The following is an 18,570-nucleotide window of genomic DNA, read 5'->3' as shown; positions in this document are numbered from 1 at the left end:
ACTTAAGAAATACTACCTTAGAAATGGACTGTAGAAATTTCATGGGGGGGGGGGGGGGGGGTCACTTTTTATTTTGTGTCAACTGGAACTTTGTGAATGCACCACAGAGGGATTATTTTATCTCCGGGGAGCCATTCAAGGCTTCGCCAGTAGGTCACCGAAGGCGCTGTCTGTTACAAACACCAAACCAGCCATCTGAAGATTAACATTTCAGTTACCACTTTGACCTTAAGATATTCTTATCATGCATAGTGTGTGTGCACTAGATGTATCACTTGTAAAGCACACAACCAGGCTCTTTGTGCAGCATGGCTTGGGAAAACAATATCCAGTATGCGAAGGGTTCAGTTTTGCTTTATAAGGTCAAAGAGCAGAAGGTAAAATTGTTTACTTTGAAAAATAGGAACGTGTGTGTAAGTATAGACAGACAGTGGGATACACAAACAAAAGAAGCATTGAGAGTTTTAAAAGTCATATAGGTTTATTTCCCATTTTACTTTGGTAGGACAGGATTTGGATAGCCCATACTGCTTATCAGTCTTAAATGAAGGCTTCTGAGATCATTGTGACCAGGCTGAACAGTTAAATACAAAGCATAAGATTTGATTCAATGAAAACACATTCCGCCAGAACTGAACTTTGATAAAGACTGAAACAGCACATGGGATGAGATGGGTTTTAATGCAGAAAAAAGAAAACTGTCTTTCGTTAAAAGTGTCTTGGCAGTATGTTAAATAGGTTTGCGTAATTTAAGACCATGAGTGTTAGTCGTGGGACTTTGCAGCAGCAGCATAGACATAAGATGCATAATTAAATACACTATTTGCCAATTCCCTGTGTAAAACATTTGTTACACTTTGACTGTGTAATCATTTGGCAATTTTTAAGACCAATGCAAAAAAGAAAAATGTCAACCAGCTTTGTCATTGCAACTAAAATTCATTTGGTTATAGACAAAATGAAGCAGCTAGTTGCATCACTGTGATCGATTAAGTCATTCTTCCACGAGTTGTTTCCGATTTTATGTTATTTCTTCTGGATGAGGTCAAGCATTTGCCATATTTTAGTGCAAGTTAACTCACTTACTTGTCCTCTGAGCAATGTGAAATGAAAGATGCTTAGAGCAGGAGTCAAAACTGATGATTAACATGAACTATAATTAATTCAAGTGTGCAACACGGGCGTAATTGCAAACCCGACGGAAATCTACTTATCCCAAATAGCGAATACTGCTCATTAATAATCTCAACCAATTCAATTATTTAGGCTGAAAATGATCTAGAGGGCAGTGCAGATGATAGAAATGCAAGCCTAAACACCGTTCTCATACGTTATTCCACTTTTAACAATTACATGTAAAGTGCAAGTGTTACGATGATTACACATGCAGTTTTAGTTATAAGACTAAACCTTCATGAGCAATACTGGTAATACCAAACAATGTGAAATTAGGTAAGTATGACTTGAAATATTAGGAATACAGTCCCTTGTCACCCGTCTTAAATTCATATTTAAAATAAGAAGTTTCTTTGATTATCAATCACTGTGTCATACAGCTGGATTCCTTCTTTGACTCGATTTCAATCCATTTCTTCTCCACTTCCACCTGGGAGGAAAAAAAACACAAATTGGTGAGATTATAATTGGAACATCTGAGAAATTAATTTTCCAAAGGCAAGGCCGCAGATTTCATGATATTTCATACACAAGGTAACTCGAGCCCCCGAAGCCACTCAAGCCATTTTACCTGACAATGATAGCGTGTCCAGCTAGTCACGTGTTTCTGTGGCTGGATGTCGTTGACTGTGCCCAGTGACTTGACTGTAGTCTGTGACACGACAGCACCCATAATTTCACATTCCATTGTGATAAACGGATACCAGTCACTTGGAATTTCCTGATCAGATCCCAACTCTAACTTGCAGGAGAATGAATGAGGGTGGTCGATTGCTGCAAGAGAACAAACAAGGTCAGGGGCTCAACTCATTCTACTGTATGGCAAACATTGGCACTTTACGATGAAATGATATCCATTGAAGTTGTTGTTTTCAAGTACTGTAGATATTACCATTGCATTTATACGGGTCATTGTGGACAAAACAGATTACCGTATTTTCCGGACTATAAGGCGCACCAAAAAACTCAACATTTTCTCAAAAGCCGACAGTGCGCCTTCATTGAAGGTGCGCCTTATAGTCCGGAAAGCACGGTAGTCAAGACTGCATACGGTGTGCGCGTTACCTGTGTTCTTTGCCGGGAGCCTGTCGATCTTCCAGACGACAGCAGAATAGACATTCTCGTACTTGACGCTGCCGACCGACACCTGCATGACAGGCTGAGACTGTGCATTGCTAAAGGAACCCAAGCGGGCATTTCTATTCATGCGGGCCTTAAGTGACTTCTGCCGCAGCAAGGCCGCAGTTTGTGTCACTTTGACCCATTCCCCTGGTACCGGCACACGCAATTCTACATTCTCACACAGTGGATACGTGTCCGACACCCCCGTGGCGGAGAGGAATGTTCCTGACATATTAAGAAAGGCCTGTAGCTCAACATAGGCACCTTGAACGGTGACTACAGCTTTTATCGAGATAGGAATTTCTGTGCAACCCAAATACATGGTCTTGTACCGCATCAGCTCCACTCGACAAGCATCAGGAGGACTGAACTTTATCAGTCTGGACATGTGAAACTCTGTCTCATTCACACACTTGTGCAGGTGGCAGTCTGTGATCTCCATCCTGAGCTCATTGTCATCTTCAGATCCATAACTCGCATTTGAACGCAACAGGCCCAGGTCGTTCAGAGCGAGGAAGCAATCGCCGACTCCATTCAGAAAAGCAAGACAGTGCACCTGAGTGAAGGCAGTCCGCTCCATGACTCCTCCAAACTTATCTTGTTGTATCCAGATGTGGTCAGTGATCTGCAGCGACAGCTCCTGCTCTTCGTAACTCCGCCTAGGCTGGTGGGGTAGTGGCATCTTAAAGATCTCCTCTTCCATGGAGACCACCAGGTCCTCCATGTCTTTGTGTACAGTGGAGCCAAACTTGAGGAGTTGTTCGACTTCTGCTTCATGATTCACCTCCAGCTTGGGGTGGTAGCGTTTCTTTTCGGTGTAGGTGAAATGTTCTATTTTCACTGTGAGAACTTTGCGAGGCTCACTGTAACTTTCTAGCTTGAGGTCCGAGAGCCGACACTGAGGCAGGAGCTGGAACTCTTTGAAGGGTTTCTCAAGCCCTTTCTCATAATACATCTGCAGGACACCTCCAGGTAACAAACGGAGGTAGATGGGCCCCCACTGTCTTGACGACATGCGATTCTTTTTTTCTGGAATCCTAAGCATCACAGGCCAACCATCTCTCCTGTGGCTACGAAACAAGCCCCGGGGGACAAACTGAGAAGGTCCCTCACTTATCACCTCACATTTTGAACTGAGTGACCGCTCATCTCTCTTGTAGATTTCTGTCTCCCCGTTATTATCTGATTCTGCTCGGAGGCCTTCCATTTTATTGCAAACAAAAGACAAAGTGTTCTGGAGGTGATCACGTGGAGGTTCATGGCCATCTTTGGTTCGTATAAAGAAACGTGGAAAACTGTTGTCAGGCTCTGAGTCTGAGGAGGAGCTCCCCGCATCAATGCTGTGTCCAGAGCTGTCCCAGAAAGGATTCAAGTGTCCTGACTTCGCCTGGTAAGTAGGGAAGGGGTTTGATCCATCTGAACTCAGATTTGGGGTTTCTGGAGCAGGAGAGGGAGTAGAAGTGGGAGATGTGCTGGTGAAGCGCTGGAAGAAGTTGCTTTCTTCTCTGGAGTTGGAGCGAAATGGAGACGCGAGTCTTGAAACACCACTCACAGGGGTGTGTAGGGGCGTGCTACTCAAAACACTTCCACTGACACTTGATTGGCTTTGAGGAGATTCCAGGGAGCTTTTTAGGCTCCAGGAAGTGTCTCTGATAGGAGGAAGCACTAATTTGAGACCATTGGGGCGTGGTAGTGCCGCTTTGATACACCCCGTTGACTGTCGGGGCTTCTGTGGTGAGGAAAGTGCTGTGTTGTCATCTTCAAATGTAACCCAGTTCGAGTGATTGGTGGAACACATGACTGATAGCACTTCAAAATAAAAGCTCCTGCTTTGCTTTGCTTTGACAACGCAGAATGAGTCTTACCTGCAAGAAGGGGAAATTGAAAACAATTAGAAAATGATTCAAGAGATTTAATTGGATAACTTGGATTTGCTTGAACAAGTGAACTCAAGTCAATGTATTGAAATGAAATACGGGATATATATCAAAGCGTTAGCCACATGTACAAGTGTCAAATGGAATCAAAGGGATTTTTTTTTTTTTTTAACAGTCAAGTCTGGGGTTCCCTCTGTAAAGTTATGTAATATTTGAAAGGCAACAACTTTAAAGGAGCCTCAATTTTGTTTTAGGGGAACCAATGAGCACCCTTGATCCAACCTCAAAAAAGCAGATTATTTTGGTCGGACGGACGGACGGATGGATAGGGTGCAATAAATTTAGCTAAAAACAAAAACAAAAGTCAAGTGCAGGCTTTTCCATGAGCTCATCCCTTCCTCTATATCTCAATATTTTTCGAGACAGAACTCCTGCTTCCTAAGCAGAACAGAAAAGAGAAGCTTCTAAATTTTTACAGAACAAAAGAATAAATTCCATACATTCTTTTTGGACAAACAGACGTGCACACAGGAAATAGCAATGCGCTCTCATTTGTCCGCACATACGACAAATATTACCAAAATCCAAGATCAACTTGGAAAACACACCCGAAATGTGATGAACCCATTGTAAATAGGACTACCTATAAAATGCAAAATATTTCTGAGTCATATCAGCCCAACAAGCTAGAACACATAACAGACTGATAACCAGACAGAGTTGACTTGAGTCAAACGGATAGCAAAAGGCACCATTCTGTTTTATAATGAGGCCAGCCCGTTTTAGGACATCACAGTCATCAAAGCTGGTTTAAAAAAAACTAAGAGCATCATGTACGGATGGATGAGCAATTCCAACATGCTCAATCATGTGGAGAGTTACACCATGGCCTTGAAAATACGATGGAGTTCAAAAACAGTAATTCTATGTTTAAAAACAACAACAACAAAAAAGCTTAGGACAGAACAACCCAATTACACTTGCATTTGATGATTGCTGTGACCACAGTCACTGTTATCAAATGCAGAGCTGAGAATGCGATGACCCATTTCCAGAGGCAAAGTGTCGACTCATCAGTCAGCGAGCAGAAGAGAAACTGCTGCTCAGCACACACACTGGAAACACAACGTGCAACAAGCATCACTTGTTAGTTGTTATTAACTTTGATTCCATGGACCCTAGCTCTTTCCCACCCCTAATACAACAATAAGTGGAATATAATAATATGAGAGTCATTTGAAAACAGTACTTTTTTTTCCCCTGGAGTTTTCATTTCAGTATGAAATATATCAGCAGTATCTCGTGACATCTAATACAAGAGCTGTGTCAAAATGATTCTGCTTTCTCAATGGTACAGCATTGACCTGTGTAGTCCATATTTGGGGGGTCCTGAAGTACCCCAAAAAAGTAAATCAAGTTGTCAGCACCCTTAAACTTTGAATTGTCCGTTTTGGTGACTAACGTTAGAAAAGTACTTGAGCAATAAAGTGCATATGCCAACCACCATCATTTATAGTACAATGCATTAAAGAAAATTGGCAATCGTGGTTTTACTTTCAACTTGGCATGCTCAGTTATAGAATTAAGTACAACCCTTGTTATTAGATCTTGCAGGTGTACCTTTTGTTGTGACCACTTGGTGTACTTATATTATGAAAGTTAGGAGAGGTTAGTGATCTCCAGAGTGGAGAGATTAACAGGAAATGTTAGGAAAGACATCCCGATCGCTTCACTTCCCCTGCTCAGTACATCCAAGCGGAGCTTCAGCCGCTGACACCCACGACAGCGTCGCCCGAGCTCCCGTGTCCCGAACACGCAGGCCGCTTCGCTGCTTAACGCCATTGTTTGGACTTAGTGAACTTAATAGTGTGTTTAGTCACACTTTCAACGCATGACTGAACAGCAAACGCTCTTAACTCAACTACTACGATTGACAACATTGCAAAAACACAAGCCTAACTTCTTAAAAAAACGGACTTTTCGGTGTTCTGGAACGTCGCACGAACTATCACAACTCCACTGAAAGCAGGCAGTAATTGAGCTAAAGGCAAGATCAACTTACAAAATCACATAGATGGTTCACTCGTTAAGGTCATCACTTAAGTTTGATGGACGCAGATGACAGCAGGTCGGTTCGGTTCTCTTCAAAATGGCAGTGAATCCCGGGAGTGTTAACTCTGTCCGACCGTCCTCCGACGGGACATTGAAGGGGAAAAAAAGAAAACCACACACAACCGCGTTGCGTTCAAGAATGTGGGAAAGGAAACACTTCAACTTCTCTTCGTTGTTGGGACTGAATGTGTACAACTGAAAACGATTGTTTACTCGTCATAGCATAGATTTAATCACAGATTACGCAACAAATGTTAATAGTTTGTGCAACTATTGTTAAATTTGTTTTGAAAGGGGCTAACACACACAAAAATGCAGTATTTCAGCATTTTAAAGTGAAGAGATTGCAAGTACAGCTTTTTGCAAGAAAAATCTTTATATGCTACTAATTAATCAAGTATTGGGCCAGAATGCTTAGGTTCATTCCCTTTTGGAAATGGTTGCATAATTGGATGACTTTGCTGGCGAACCATTTGTTACCTATGATGCTCTCGAAACTAAATGATAGGGGCTTTGAGATCCTGAGCTGAACTCATGACCTCTGACCTTTTTACAGGTTTCTATAGATTTATGAACTTTCCAAAATTGATCCTTTATCAGCAAAGAGGAAAACTAATTTCATATTTGTTCGATTTTCACTTCCTTGAACCTAATGTTTAGAGTGAACCACAAGGTCACACTTGCAATAAATTGCTTTTCAAATAGTTAACCTTGTGAATTTTAAAGCAACATATTTTTAGGACTGCATCTTCATTTTTGCCAAAGAAAGTGACATCATTAAATAATAATGTTGAAACAGAGTCAAATTAAATGGCCCCGCCTTATTTCTCAGTGGTAAAGGGTGGGTCTGGTTTAAAACAAAATCTTAAAAAATGTAGAAGACAATGTTAAGGATCATACAAAGCTGTCTCATTCTAAAGACAAATATCTCTTTATTCTGATTTGCACGTACATTGTTGGGCTTTCCAGGTTACACTGTGATGATACTAGCACAGTACTTTTCCATCGTGTGACTACAGTTAGCAAATCCATGTGACCCGAGTGAAGACTACTAACAAGCAAACAAGTGAGAGGCTACGTTGCCTTACCTCATCATGTCACAACAAGCCAGAAGTAAAATTGCAGCTGCACACTGCACGCTGCGTGAACCAGCTTGTCGAAGCAACAGTTCAAAAGTCCAGGCAACGCCGCATCCCCATTATACAAACTTTGAGACACACCCAAAATTAAGTCGGTACAGACTTCACATTTCGTGAGAAACATTTGCACAGTCATAAATGGATATATTGTGGAACATACAATGTTTCAATGTATATAATAAATGTATGGTGAAAAATAATTCTCCTTTACAATAAATTTTGAGGCTGCAACATACTAACAGGAGGGTATATTCACACTTTAGTGCATTAAAAAAACTGTTGCAAAGAAAGATCAGACACTCATTCGGGACGGGACACTTTACAACTTGTCCATTGTAGACTTTTTCTCCCATGTAAACAGTTAAGCAGTCAAAGATTCTTGGCAGACATCATTGTTGTCCTATTAAGAGGACTCTCGAAAAGAAGGGATGGATTCAAGTTGTTACATTGTTGATCGTTGGAAACCCTTCTTAAGCTTATGCAAGTGTTAGAAGGTGTGAAACAATCTGAACATGTAAAGACAGCCGCACTCACATTTTGTGTTCAATACGCAGCAGGAGCGCTGTCGTTTCTCGTTCGCATAGACAGAAACAGTAAAACAAAAAAGGCTGCTTGATTAACAGGATTTGGTCTTCACGTCAGCAAACTTGATCCATTTCCTGCATTCCATTTGGAAGGAAAGTGGTTTCTCTCTTATCCTGCTCTGGCCTAAAGGTCAAACAGCTTCCGGCAGAATTTATGGGATTCTGTTATGAGGAAATAAATTGGCCTCCTCCATCAGTCTTGAGTATTTGTATTGCCACAATGTAAAATGTAGAAGTTTCTGAGGCTTTGCTTGTGATCCGAGTTTGGTGACATGGTGGTCGGGGCTCCACATTGTCTTCAAGGTGCTCTCATGATCCCAAATGGAGCAATTATTTTTGGGGAGAGGGGATCTGCTAACGACCTTTGTTCTTCTTGGCATTTGCCTGTGGAAGATAATAAGATAACTCACTTTAGGATATTTTGCTCACACACACACTGGTCATCATAAATTCTAAGTTTCTCCATATCACATGCATACAAAAGAGGATGTCCATAACAATCCATTACTACTTTGTAGTTTAAGTGGAACTGATTGTTGTTGAGGAGGAATGAAGTTCACATTGCGACAACCAGGAGAGGTGCCCGGTTTAGACCATTTCTGGTCGAAAAAGAACAATATGGTCAGCTAGGTCTGGCTGATTTCTCAATTCAAATCAATCAAGTCTAGTTTCTGCAAACAGAGAGGCCCTAGTTTAAAAAGAAAAGCAGTCATTCTTGCCAAGTGACTTTGCCGACCCCTCTGGTAATGATTTTTCAAAAGGCAGCTAGTGACTGATTCAATTTCACGCTAAGAAACAGACATGAGCACAAAAAAAAATCATTTTCACATTGATTTGCGTAAGAAATAATGATTGTGCAGAACACCGCCAAAGACATGGTGTGCATTATATGTGAAAGCAGTGATTTGGACACGTTAGAAACCCGTAAAATGAGCTTTCACCACAAATAATTTTCATAGGTCCTCTTGCCTCTACTGTACAACTCTACTGGATGTGAAAGATGTGTATAGGAGACATCAAAAAAAGAAAAGTAACAGCCCTGATTTGCGTCCGATTCAAGCTAGCAAACTAGTTTACTTTGCATTCCTTTAGAAAATCTAAGAAACATGCTGCGTCTGGTTTCTGTCCTTTAGGAGAAAACCACCACCTTCAGATCCCACACATGTTCTGTCCTGCCATTTGGCAACCTGCTCTTGGCAGGCCGCACACATTTAATAGTGGACCAACTCAGACCTAATGCCTTTTTCAGATGGTGCGTTTCCTATCAGAACGTGCCGTGCCGTAAGCACACTGCTACCACTGACCTCTGCGTCCACCTCGTAATTGGCAGAATCTTTACAACAGCACGGCACGCAGTCTGAAAACATAAGTTCATGACTCGAGAGACGCTTGAGTTTTGTCATACGCTCCTTGGAGCTTTCCATTTTCTTTTGGCTTGGCTCACCCATATATACATGAAAATACAAACTAAATATAGCCTGCTCTGACTGGCAACCATATAGACTTTCAAATATTAGAAATAAAAAAGAACTTTGGTCCTCTGTGTACCTTGCTCCCGAGTTTGAGTGTGTCGATCTCCTCTTTCTGTTTGCTCAGCGTCTCGTTCATACTACACAAATGGTCACTCATCATGCTCAGTTGGTCTTCATAGCTCCTTTTGGTCGTGCTCAATTCATCCTGCACAACATAAGACAATTTGAACTGAGGGAACTGAAACGAAAGAGCGTTGGTCTGTGATGCTTTTCTTGGAAGATTCACATACCTGCAGGTGTGTGATGTTCTGACTGGCCCGTTTCATCTCTTCGACAATCGTCTCGCGTGATTTCTCTGCAATGGCTAATCTCTTGGCCAAAGCACGACACTAGAACGATGACGTGATTATATTTTACTAAATGCAAAAAACAAATAAAAAATACTGCATGAAGACAATTAAAGTATAATTTGAAGTAGGGACAGTTTATAATTTCTGACACACAATAAGGATTACCCCCATCTTCCACTCCTTATCCTTCAAATATTTAGAAGTGTTGTTATATTTACACATACTACTCTGTAAGAGTCACTGCAAAGATGACTTGCAATACTAAATGGCTAAGAGGTTATTTACTCAAAAGCACTACAATTGTTTTTCAGATAGACTTTGAAGGGATGGCTTCACCTCAGAGTGGAAGTGCACCGCTTTGCTGTCTGACACCTGGAGCTGAGTGGTGAGCTCTCCCACTCTGGTCATGTAGTGAGTTTTTATCAGCTGCTCCCTGGACTCTTCGTCTCCCACCTGCAAAACACACGCAACATCCTGCAATGTTACACCGGATTTATCGATTGGGAATACGTTGCTTTGAACTTTTTTCATACGGATGCATGGCCACTCACATGCTCGACAACGGGTACGGTACACAACATGCCAACCTGGAGGGAGGAGACAAACATAGCTGCAATAATAAATTGAGGCCTGGCCAGTTCTGGATTATAGGGGCACATTAAACCTATAATATTCTTCTATTACGCTGCATCAGCAAATTTAGATGTCTGAGTTTTATCTTACAAAAAAAGCGTGGGAAGAACAGGAACAGACAATAATAGTGACAGAAAATCAGGCCACGAGGAGGAACTTTCCTCTGCAAGATAAAATTAAGAAGTGACTGTACCAGGCTGGTGCACATAGTTTCTTTCGCAGCGGTTTTCAAAGGCGTCTCAACTTCCTCGTGGTTCTGTGTCAGCGAGCTGACCACAGTCGTCTGAGAGTTCCGACCTTCCCCGAGAGCCATGGCGAGCTGCGTTTCCAGGTCTGAAATACGCTGGTTCTCCTTTTCCAGTCGCACCTTCCCCAGCTGAGCTTCCAGGAGCCAGTGTTCCTTTTCCTGCTCAAGGCGTGCAATCTTCTCCTGACTCTGCTGCACCTGCAAGAGGCCAGCAGGGCACAAATAAGAACAAGCAAACGAAGGGAGCAAAGCAATTCTCAAACGGAATACGAAACAAACCGAATCCAACTAGCCTGATCTCTTTTTGCTGAAACGATGAACTACCGTATTCAACTTGAATTGGCATTTTGTCCAATCAGCCTCATACATAATACTGACACAAAATCAAAGTGACCTACGGAGGAAGCAGCATCATACCTGTTGAGTGAGACCTTCTCTACTCTCAGTGGAGCTCGTGAGTATCCGGCGATTGGCCAGTGCTTCCCTGTATGGAACGGACTGTGGCCTGGGCTAAACACAAGTAGGCACGACAAAAAAACTTTATAGGAGGTTACATCTGCCTTAAATAGGTTAGCTAATGCTATAATAAATCGAATGTAAATATTTGTAAACATTGATCTATACTGGATCACCATAGTAGTATGGTGAAAACTCTTTGACTAAATGAGAAGAGGTTGGGAACGTTTACCCTTTTGAGAGCTTGAATGTAAGCAGCTGCTTTCTTTTTGTTGGAAAGCATAATCTCGGCTTGTAAAGGGTTAAGGGCCACTGTGTTTCCTCTGGGACCGTAGCCCGAAGACGTGAAGAAATCCAAGTTGTTGCTGAAGAATGTAGCAAGCTGCAAGAAACCACAGATATTGAGCCTCATAAAATTCTAAACTCTAGTAGCTACTTGAGATAGAAGGCAACAGTGATGGATAAAATAAATGTGCAGTTAGGATTTCACACATCGTGTACCAGCATGTGTGCAGCGGGTCTCCCATCACTCACGTCTTTATTCAAAAAGAGAAACCGTTTATCAGTCACTCTGGCAGGGGAGCAGCTGCAAAAACTATGATTTTGACAGTCGCTTTGAAAATTTAACTGCCGGCCACCTGAGTTCCGACTAAAGTGGCAATTTTGCATCATGATACCAACTGCTGTCAAATCTCAACTGTGCCTCAGAAGCCATATTGTGTGGTGTGTGACAGATGAGTCGGGAACCTGGCTGCTGATCGCCCTCTATTGGCCATACCTTGCCTGTGCTGTTGGTCAGGGAGCCGAGGGAGCCTAGCAGACATTCTGTGGTGGTGAATAGTTTCTCTGTGGCAGTGGGGAGGTCTTGCTCTAAACCTGCCTTCTGGTTGTAGTGCTTTGACATTTCTGTGCGCACATACAAAGCGAGAAACACAAGTATGAAATGCAAGAGAGGTTTCTATATTGTATCGATTTTGAATCATATTTTGAAATGAATGCCGTTGAAAATAGGACCGCCATGGGATGCCTTGTTATATAAAGTCAGTGTCAGAATGAAACCAAGCATCCATGTTGACCTGCACTGCTGACACTAACAGCATGGCTATGAGCAAAGCTGGGTTAATTCAACAAAATTTAAGTAAGCGTTGTCAACTTTGTGATTTGATTGGGATATTTTGTGACTCTTCTGACCCCTCAAGTGACAACTTTTTCAAAAGTTGTTGTTAGTTTTCACATTAGATCTTGCCACTAGATGGCGGTGTTTCTCAAAGTCTAGCACGGATGTTTAAAGAATGGGATAACTTGCGGTGAATTTAAATGGTTTTCATGTCAAATTGTGAATAGTCAGCACTTCATTTTTTATTCTAGGCTTTTATGTAAATGCTTTATAATGGATTATGGAAAAGAATATGGAAAACTAATTCCTATTGTCATTAGCTTGTTAATTAGCTGTTATACTTTTATTAGCTCTAATGCTTGCGAGAGGTCACAGCGGGGGTTGGTTGACACATTAACAACCAAACACTAAATCATGCAAGGCCAGGTTACGATTCCTTTCTCTCTTTACACTAAAGAACAACATCCATTCTTTGAATCGTTATCAAAAATATTCCAAGATGGCAATCCCAGGATTCATGAGGCTGTAAAAGTCAGTGGTTCAAATAATTATATGACTGAAACAGCGCTTTACCTTTAACGGCATCGTGAAGACTGTGCAAGCAAGCTGCCAATTGGGTGAATACAGCAGAGGTATTACTTTGCGGCATACCATCCTGACGAACACCTAAGACAAAAAAAATATTGATGCGTGTTAAAAACAGCATCGGCAAAAATCTTAAAACAGGTTTGAATAATTCATGTTAACTTACTGGGAAAAGTCAACAGGCTAATGTAGTTCTGTAGTTTGTCAAACACTAATGTCACTCTCTTCACATCATTCTGCAGTTCTCGGTTCTTTAATGTGAGGGCAGTAGTGCAAAGTGGTGTTTGGCACTCCTCCTCTAGGCTGGGAGGAGAAGACAGTTAAAAAAATAAAAAGAAATCCTCCTCCACTCTTTGCCCTTATCACACATGCATGAACACTGCTGACCTTTTTAGTTGATAAGGGAGAAGCTTTTGTAGGAAACGGCAATATGTGGAGAAAATGTCACTAAAGTTCTTCAGCTTGTCCACAGTCTCCTACAATTCATCAACAAGGTAAAATAGATTTGGGTTTGATACAAAGACAGAGGAAAACATGTTTTTTTTTTTTTTTTTTTTGAAGAACCTCTCACCAGCACTGTGACCGTGTCCTCCGTGATACTTTGGTGTAACTGCAGAAAACTATCCTCCAGGGGGCGTACATATACCGCATTCTCATGCAGATACTGAGAGAACTGGCAGGAGACAAAGTTTGTAAGCCTATGTACGCAAGTTTCCATACATATTAAAGTTGTGCTTGTCAGTCCACTAACCTTCTGATTCAAAGGAGAAATGGACTCAATAGAAGAGTCCAGTGGATAGATGTGGACTCTCTGCTCAGTGTATGAATGGAAGTTCAACAGACCAGCCACCAGGTCCTGAATAAAGCTAAAGGCTTGACCTGCCAAATCCCGGGCTTTAAGCTGAATTAAAAAAAATAATAATAATTAGGTACTTAAAACTACAGTGTGTACAATTCCTGATGTTTGAAATGCAAATTGAATCGAACAAACTACAGACGAGACTGTCCTTTAAACACCCACCTGATGTCTTCGATTGTGTGACGGGACATTCAGACTGTTGTAGTCATTAAATTCTGGAAGATGAGAGGGACAAGGAAGATGTTTCACTGAGCAAAACGTTTTCCTAGAATTTTAGCATAGGGTAATAATTCATTTCAGCACACTCTCTGACTCTCAAACTCATGTCATGTCATAAACTGAGAAGCCCTTGTACATACTTAGTAGCAAAATGATGTATTTCTATATCATTCATGACAAAAGAAATCTCGTGGTGTAATTTCCTGTTTGAGTGCAGAACACTCACGGGTGTCGTTAAAGGGCACTTTCTCCTGGATAACGCTGCTGCTTTGTTTCAGTTGTCTGTTAAGTTCTGACTGGCATCGTCTTAACTGCTGCTGACTGCACACACACAAAAAAAAATCACAACAGGACAATTTGTTACTCATTCCTGACCATGCAATGCATCCTTGATGAAAAAAAACAAAAAAAACATACCACTCCTCTGCTCTCAATCGGCAATCCTTTCCCTCCCTCTCCAGAGTCTGTGTTTTAACCTAGAAAAAAAAGGAACACCGCACAGACCAGATACAACCAAGTCAACTTACAATCCATTGTATGATGAATCGTCCCCTTGGCTTCCATGTTCAAGCTCATTCTCACCTCCAATCGTGCCTTGTCACTCTGCAGCCTCTCAATGGTTTCTGAGTACTTGGCAGTGAGTCCATCCACAACAGCTTGATGATGTTGAGAGCTTCGCTCCAACTCTTCTAGACGTGATCTCATCTCAGCCTCCTCCTTCTTGTGTTGCTCGTCTGCCTCGTAAAACTAAAGAATCCAAAAAAAGAATAACAAGTTCAGTTCTCTATAACAAATGCAGTTCTCTTACAAATATCGTTCTATACTTCTCAACAACTTTGGCCTAAAAAAATAATAATTGTGCATTACCTGAATGTGAAGCCTCTCATTTTCTTCAATTTTTTTTTGCAAATCCTCATCAAAAACACTTTGTGTCCGCACAGCATGATGTGAAGGAGAATCTCCTTTATTCTGACAGTGGATAAACAAGAGTATTTAATCATACCATCAAAATACATGCAGTCAAATTGTTGTCAGTGTTTCCTGATTTCTTGAACATTTAGACTCAAGCTACTAATCACAAAAATAGAATTATTTAGGTCTACCAGCACATAATAACGGCAGTATGGTGGCCAAGCTGTTATCACGTCTGGCAAAGAGTTCTGAGACTGGTAGATTAAATATCAGCTCAGAATGTCCTGTGTGTTCTATGTATGTTCTCTTTGAGTTTATGCGGGGTTTTTCTTGTTCCATGTACATATCCCAAGAAGACGTATTATAAATGTATTCTCATAGCCCCTCTGAGGCCATATTTGTATCCTACCAATACTGTAGTCTTTCATTTTATTTCAGTGGTATTTTGGTTCCCATAGCAAAGTAGTGACTGGTTTACTTTTAATATTTGATAACAATCAACAGGTTTGGGACTACAGCTTTAGAAGAATTGAACAATGATCACCTTCCCCCTTTTGCTCTTTGCTTCATTAGCAGCTAGCTCCTCTTGAAGAAGCTCCACCCTCTTGGCCAGCTGCTGGTTCCGAAAGCTGAGGCTGTCCATCTCCTGCTCTTGCTTCCTCAGGCTCTGATCTCTTTGCTTCAGTTGCTCCTGAAAAACAAAGAACCAAGCAATAAAAAAGGAGTAATGGTGCTGCAAGAATCACCGGATTCTTTTACACGGAGATCACTCAAAATTTCTCTGTGTAGAAGGGGCTTTTGTTGGAAATTGCAATATGGGTCTCTGAACTGAAGGGCTGATTGAGGGCGGTGTGATTTCTTTTAAAAAGTCACTTTACTTTGAGGGAAGCCGAGTTGGCCTGTTCGTCGACAACTGCCTTCTTCAGCACCTGGTTCTGGGCACGAAGCTGTGAAAATATACACAACAGTGGTATATATATATGTATTAAAACATCAGCTGTTGAGATGATACTTGTTTAAATAGTTTTCATTTTAACAGGGCACAATTGTTTAAACCCCTGAACTCTACTAGCATAAGTGTGTGTCAGGGACAACTACATCGTCAGCACTTCCTAAGTGAGATACAGCAGTTCTCTAACTTGGTGATCAAACAGGAAATAGCATATACTGAGTGACCAATGGCCAAGGACTCAGCTGACATAGAAACAAAGGGCACATTGAGGGAATTAGCGCCGTTTCGAACCAGTTTACCATATGCAGTTTTGAAAGCCATCAACCACGTGATGTTGTGAGCATTTCAATGTCTAATTGTAGACCCATAAGAAATAGCAATCAAACAAATGAGTTTGGTTAACAAGTTTTGTATTATATTTGATTCAAGAATAAGAGTTTGATAATGTGTTCAAAATAATAAGAATGAGAAGTGTCTTTTCAAAGACTATCTCATGCAGGTAAATAAAATAAGAGATTGAATATCATCAGTCATCAATTTAAGTGAAAAAAATGAGCAAGAATAGTTGTATCACATTCCTTTCCATTGTCTTAAAACCGATACGTGGCAGACTTGATTCCTGTTATTATATCAAAATGCATTTGTATGCTGAGGGTTATTGCTAAATAAGCTTTATGATGTGGGACATAATGTCATGTCTTCACAGTGGGGATGTAATATTGAAATAATCAATTTAATCATTTCGTACTGACTCGACATGTTGAAAAGCAAATCATTAGTAGGTAATAATTGGAGAATCGGGTGTGGGGGTACACAATCACATCTCAAGTATTCATTTAGTGACAGTATGAAATATCATAAGGGTTACTTTACCTTGGAGTACTCCTGTGCCAATCTACTGTATTTGGTCTGCAGATCGGTGACATTAGCCATAGTTATCGGAAACTTTGTCGCGTCCTGAGACTGCAACCTTCTTCTGCGTACGAAATGATTTCCAATGAACTTGAGCAAAACTCCCCACTCAGCTTGACGGACGCTGCGAATAAATAACGCTGGCTAGCTCAGGTTGTGTTTTGGCGAGATGATCGTTGCACTACAATAAATCATTGGCGGTGCACACATCGCTTAGAAGAAGGAGCCACTGGTTTTGGACAACGTAAACGGTGTTCAGCAGATTTACGCAATGACGCAAATGCGGATGTTATTCGGACTTGAAAGGGGTGTGATGAAGTTAGCATTATCAGCGATGGCAGCGTATAGCAGGCTAACGAGTTAGCAAAATAGCAAAACACAACCCGGTGGTGTCAAAAAGCACATTAATAAAGCCGTTGCGGAGTGGTCCGACACAATACTTTCTACTAATACTCTCAAAAAAGAAGCGTGGCTGTTGTTACGTTGGCAAGCAAAGCCTTGACAAGTCAGTCATCGTCTACAATACTTTCGTTTTATTATTATTCCTCAGCGATCCAGCCAGACACAAGCTCAGGGGTCAGAGTTCAAGGAAAACCAGAACTGCTGAGCAGCTTTATTGCGCTTCCTAGCGGCTGGAGGTATATGGTGAACGCTACAAACAACAAATTCTTGCAAGAAAAAAACCTTAAATATTTCAAGTATAAGGTTTTCACTGTTGTAATAGCCCTCTGGAAACCGTTATGTGGCTCTCAACAAAACTACGTTTGCAATCTGTGGACGTGACTGAGCAGCACAGATGTATGTGACCTCATGAGAATGCAATTGTTCCATTCAAATAAAATTAATTGATTTAAATTGATTGATTTACTCAGATGTGGTGGTGCCCAAACTCAAGTCAAAGCACTATGACTATCATTTTAATGTCTGGCACCAGTAAAAGTATATCAAGTGATTCAAAAGAAAATGTGACATTGAGACAGTGGAGGGAAAAAATGGAGGTCTCTTAATTTAAAAGGAATGTACTGTAATATTATTCTACTACTTTTATCATTTCATTAATTGATCCAGTTCTAGTTATAATTACTTTCATGTCAGTGATTAACTTTCCAATTAATAACTCTAGCATTGAAGGTGTTGAACATTGAACGATAAACACATATTTACATGACCTCATTTTGACTAGAAGTAAAATGGCATGTTGTCAAAGCAGCCAACAGTGCTCAAATCCTTGACAATTCATTTCCCCTAATCCATAATACACTAATCTCTTTATATGGTCACGACATATTAACAGTTCTACAATTTCAATTTCAGTGGATGCTTCACAAGTCACATCAAGAAGTGAATATTCTTCACCAACATAAGAAGCATCCTTTGCCACTTTTGTACGTGGAAAACTCAACACACACTGCAGCCAGTGGCTCCAGCATTGTCTGGTTGCCTGGCAACTGTCGGCGTGGCGTGGTTGCTAAGGCCATGTGGGAGGGGGGGTGGGGGTGATGCTGCTCTGATTTCCAGCTGAATTGAGGCAGTCAGTAGGGAGAAGCCCCCACCTCCCAACTTCCAGTCCACACACAGGACTCTATTGAACAATAGTGCAGCGCCAATGGGCCCGAGGCTCTTGTACAGTACTAGGTCACCACCGTGCTCATCCCTCAGCCTTCTATGACAAATCAACTTGGAGCAAAGACTGCGTTGAGGACATATAGCCATCTCCGGCACGGTCGGCATTAATGTGAGGTGCAATTGTGGCAGTCTGCCATGTTGGAAGAGTGAAAAAGACAAGTAGGATGAAGGCGGCAGTGTGTGGCGGAGGAGTCACACACGTGGTGCTGATCACAGATTG

General features: G+C 41.3%; 2 protein-coding genes across 4 annotated transcripts; both read right to left on the bottom strand.

The window, feature by feature from the left end:
- Window positions 1-455: 455 nt before the first annotated feature.
- Window positions 456-6,461, bottom strand: ston1 (stonin 1). Of its 2 annotated transcripts, XM_085922258.1 has the most exons (5): window positions 6,238-6,461; window positions 5,160-5,290; window positions 2,242-4,163; window positions 1,748-1,950; window positions 456-1,606 (listed from the first exon to the last, which is right to left on the bottom strand). In XM_085922258.1, exons 3-5 carry the CDS (start codon window positions 4,094-4,096, stop codon window positions 1,541-1,543), a joined length of 2,124 nt encoding a protein of 707 aa, XP_085778384.1. In that variant the 5' UTR covers window positions 4,097-4,163; window positions 5,160-5,290; window positions 6,238-6,461; the 3' UTR covers window positions 456-1,540. The 2 variants fall into 2 exon arrangements, with proteins under 2 accessions (XP_085778384.1, XP_085778383.1); XM_085922257.1 differs by lacking the exon at window positions 5,160-5,290 and having other exon boundaries at window positions 6,238-6,460.
- Window positions 6,462-7,194: 733 nt separating this feature from the next.
- Window positions 7,195-17,316, bottom strand: ppp1r21 (protein phosphatase 1, regulatory subunit 21). 2 transcript variants are annotated; one of them, XM_085922419.1, is made up of 23 exons: window positions 16,686-17,316; window positions 15,739-15,807; window positions 15,405-15,551; window positions 14,816-14,917; window positions 14,531-14,695; window positions 14,366-14,424; window positions 14,175-14,269; window positions 13,892-13,944; window positions 13,622-13,771; window positions 13,442-13,543; window positions 13,258-13,346; window positions 13,037-13,173; window positions 12,859-12,951; window positions 11,947-12,074; window positions 11,401-11,550; window positions 11,130-11,222; window positions 10,659-10,910; window positions 10,384-10,419; window positions 10,169-10,285; window positions 9,773-9,871; window positions 9,559-9,687; window positions 9,315-9,367; window positions 7,195-8,394 (listed from the first exon to the last, which is right to left on the bottom strand). In XM_085922419.1, exons 1-23 carry the CDS (start codon window positions 16,743-16,745, stop codon window positions 8,163-8,165), a joined length of 2,610 nt encoding a protein of 869 aa, XP_085778545.1. In that variant the 5' UTR covers window positions 16,746-17,316; the 3' UTR covers window positions 7,195-8,162. The 2 variants fall into 2 exon arrangements, with proteins under 2 accessions (XP_085778545.1, XP_085778546.1); XM_085922420.1 differs by lacking the exon at window positions 9,315-9,367 and having other exon boundaries at window positions 8,219-8,394.
- Window positions 17,317-18,570: the final 1,254 nt, after the last annotated feature.

The sequence above is a fragment of the Syngnathus leptorhynchus genome, chromosome 10, assembly GCF_054491065.1.
Source record: "Syngnathus leptorhynchus isolate UIUO chromosome 10, UIUO_Slep, whole genome shotgun sequence".
NCBI lineage: Eukaryota > Metazoa > Chordata > Actinopteri > Syngnathiformes > Syngnathidae > Syngnathus > Syngnathus leptorhynchus.
Note: the sequence above shows the minus strand (reverse complement) of the source record. Positions and strands in the feature narration are given on the sequence as shown.

Excerpts from the sequence above, each read along its gene's own strand:
- ppp1r21 (XM_085922419.1), bottom strand. The coding sequence starts at position 16,745 with ATGGCTAATGTCACCGATCTGCAGACCAAATACAGTAGATTGGCACAG. Across the intron at positions 14,425-14,530 it reads GTGACAAGGCACGATTGGAG|GTTAAAACACAGACTCTGGA; the intron begins GTGAGAATGAGC and ends TTTTTTTTCTAG. Across the intron at positions 13,174-13,257 it reads CTCCCTTATCAACTAAAAAG|CCTAGAGGAGGAGTGCCAAA; the intron begins GTCAGCAGTGTT and ends TTCTCCTCCCAG.
- ston1 (XM_085922258.1), bottom strand. The coding sequence starts at position 4,096 with ATGTGTTCCACCAATCACTCGAACTGGGTTACATTTGAAGATGACAAC. Across the intron at positions 1,951-2,241 it reads GCTCCCGGCAAAGAACACAG|CAATCGACCACCCTCATTCA; the intron begins GTAACGCGCACA and ends GTTCTCTTGCAG. Across the intron at positions 1,607-1,747 it reads GGACACGCTATCATTGTCAG|GTGGAAGTGGAGAAGAAATG; the intron begins GTAAAATGGCTT and ends TTTTCCTCCCAG.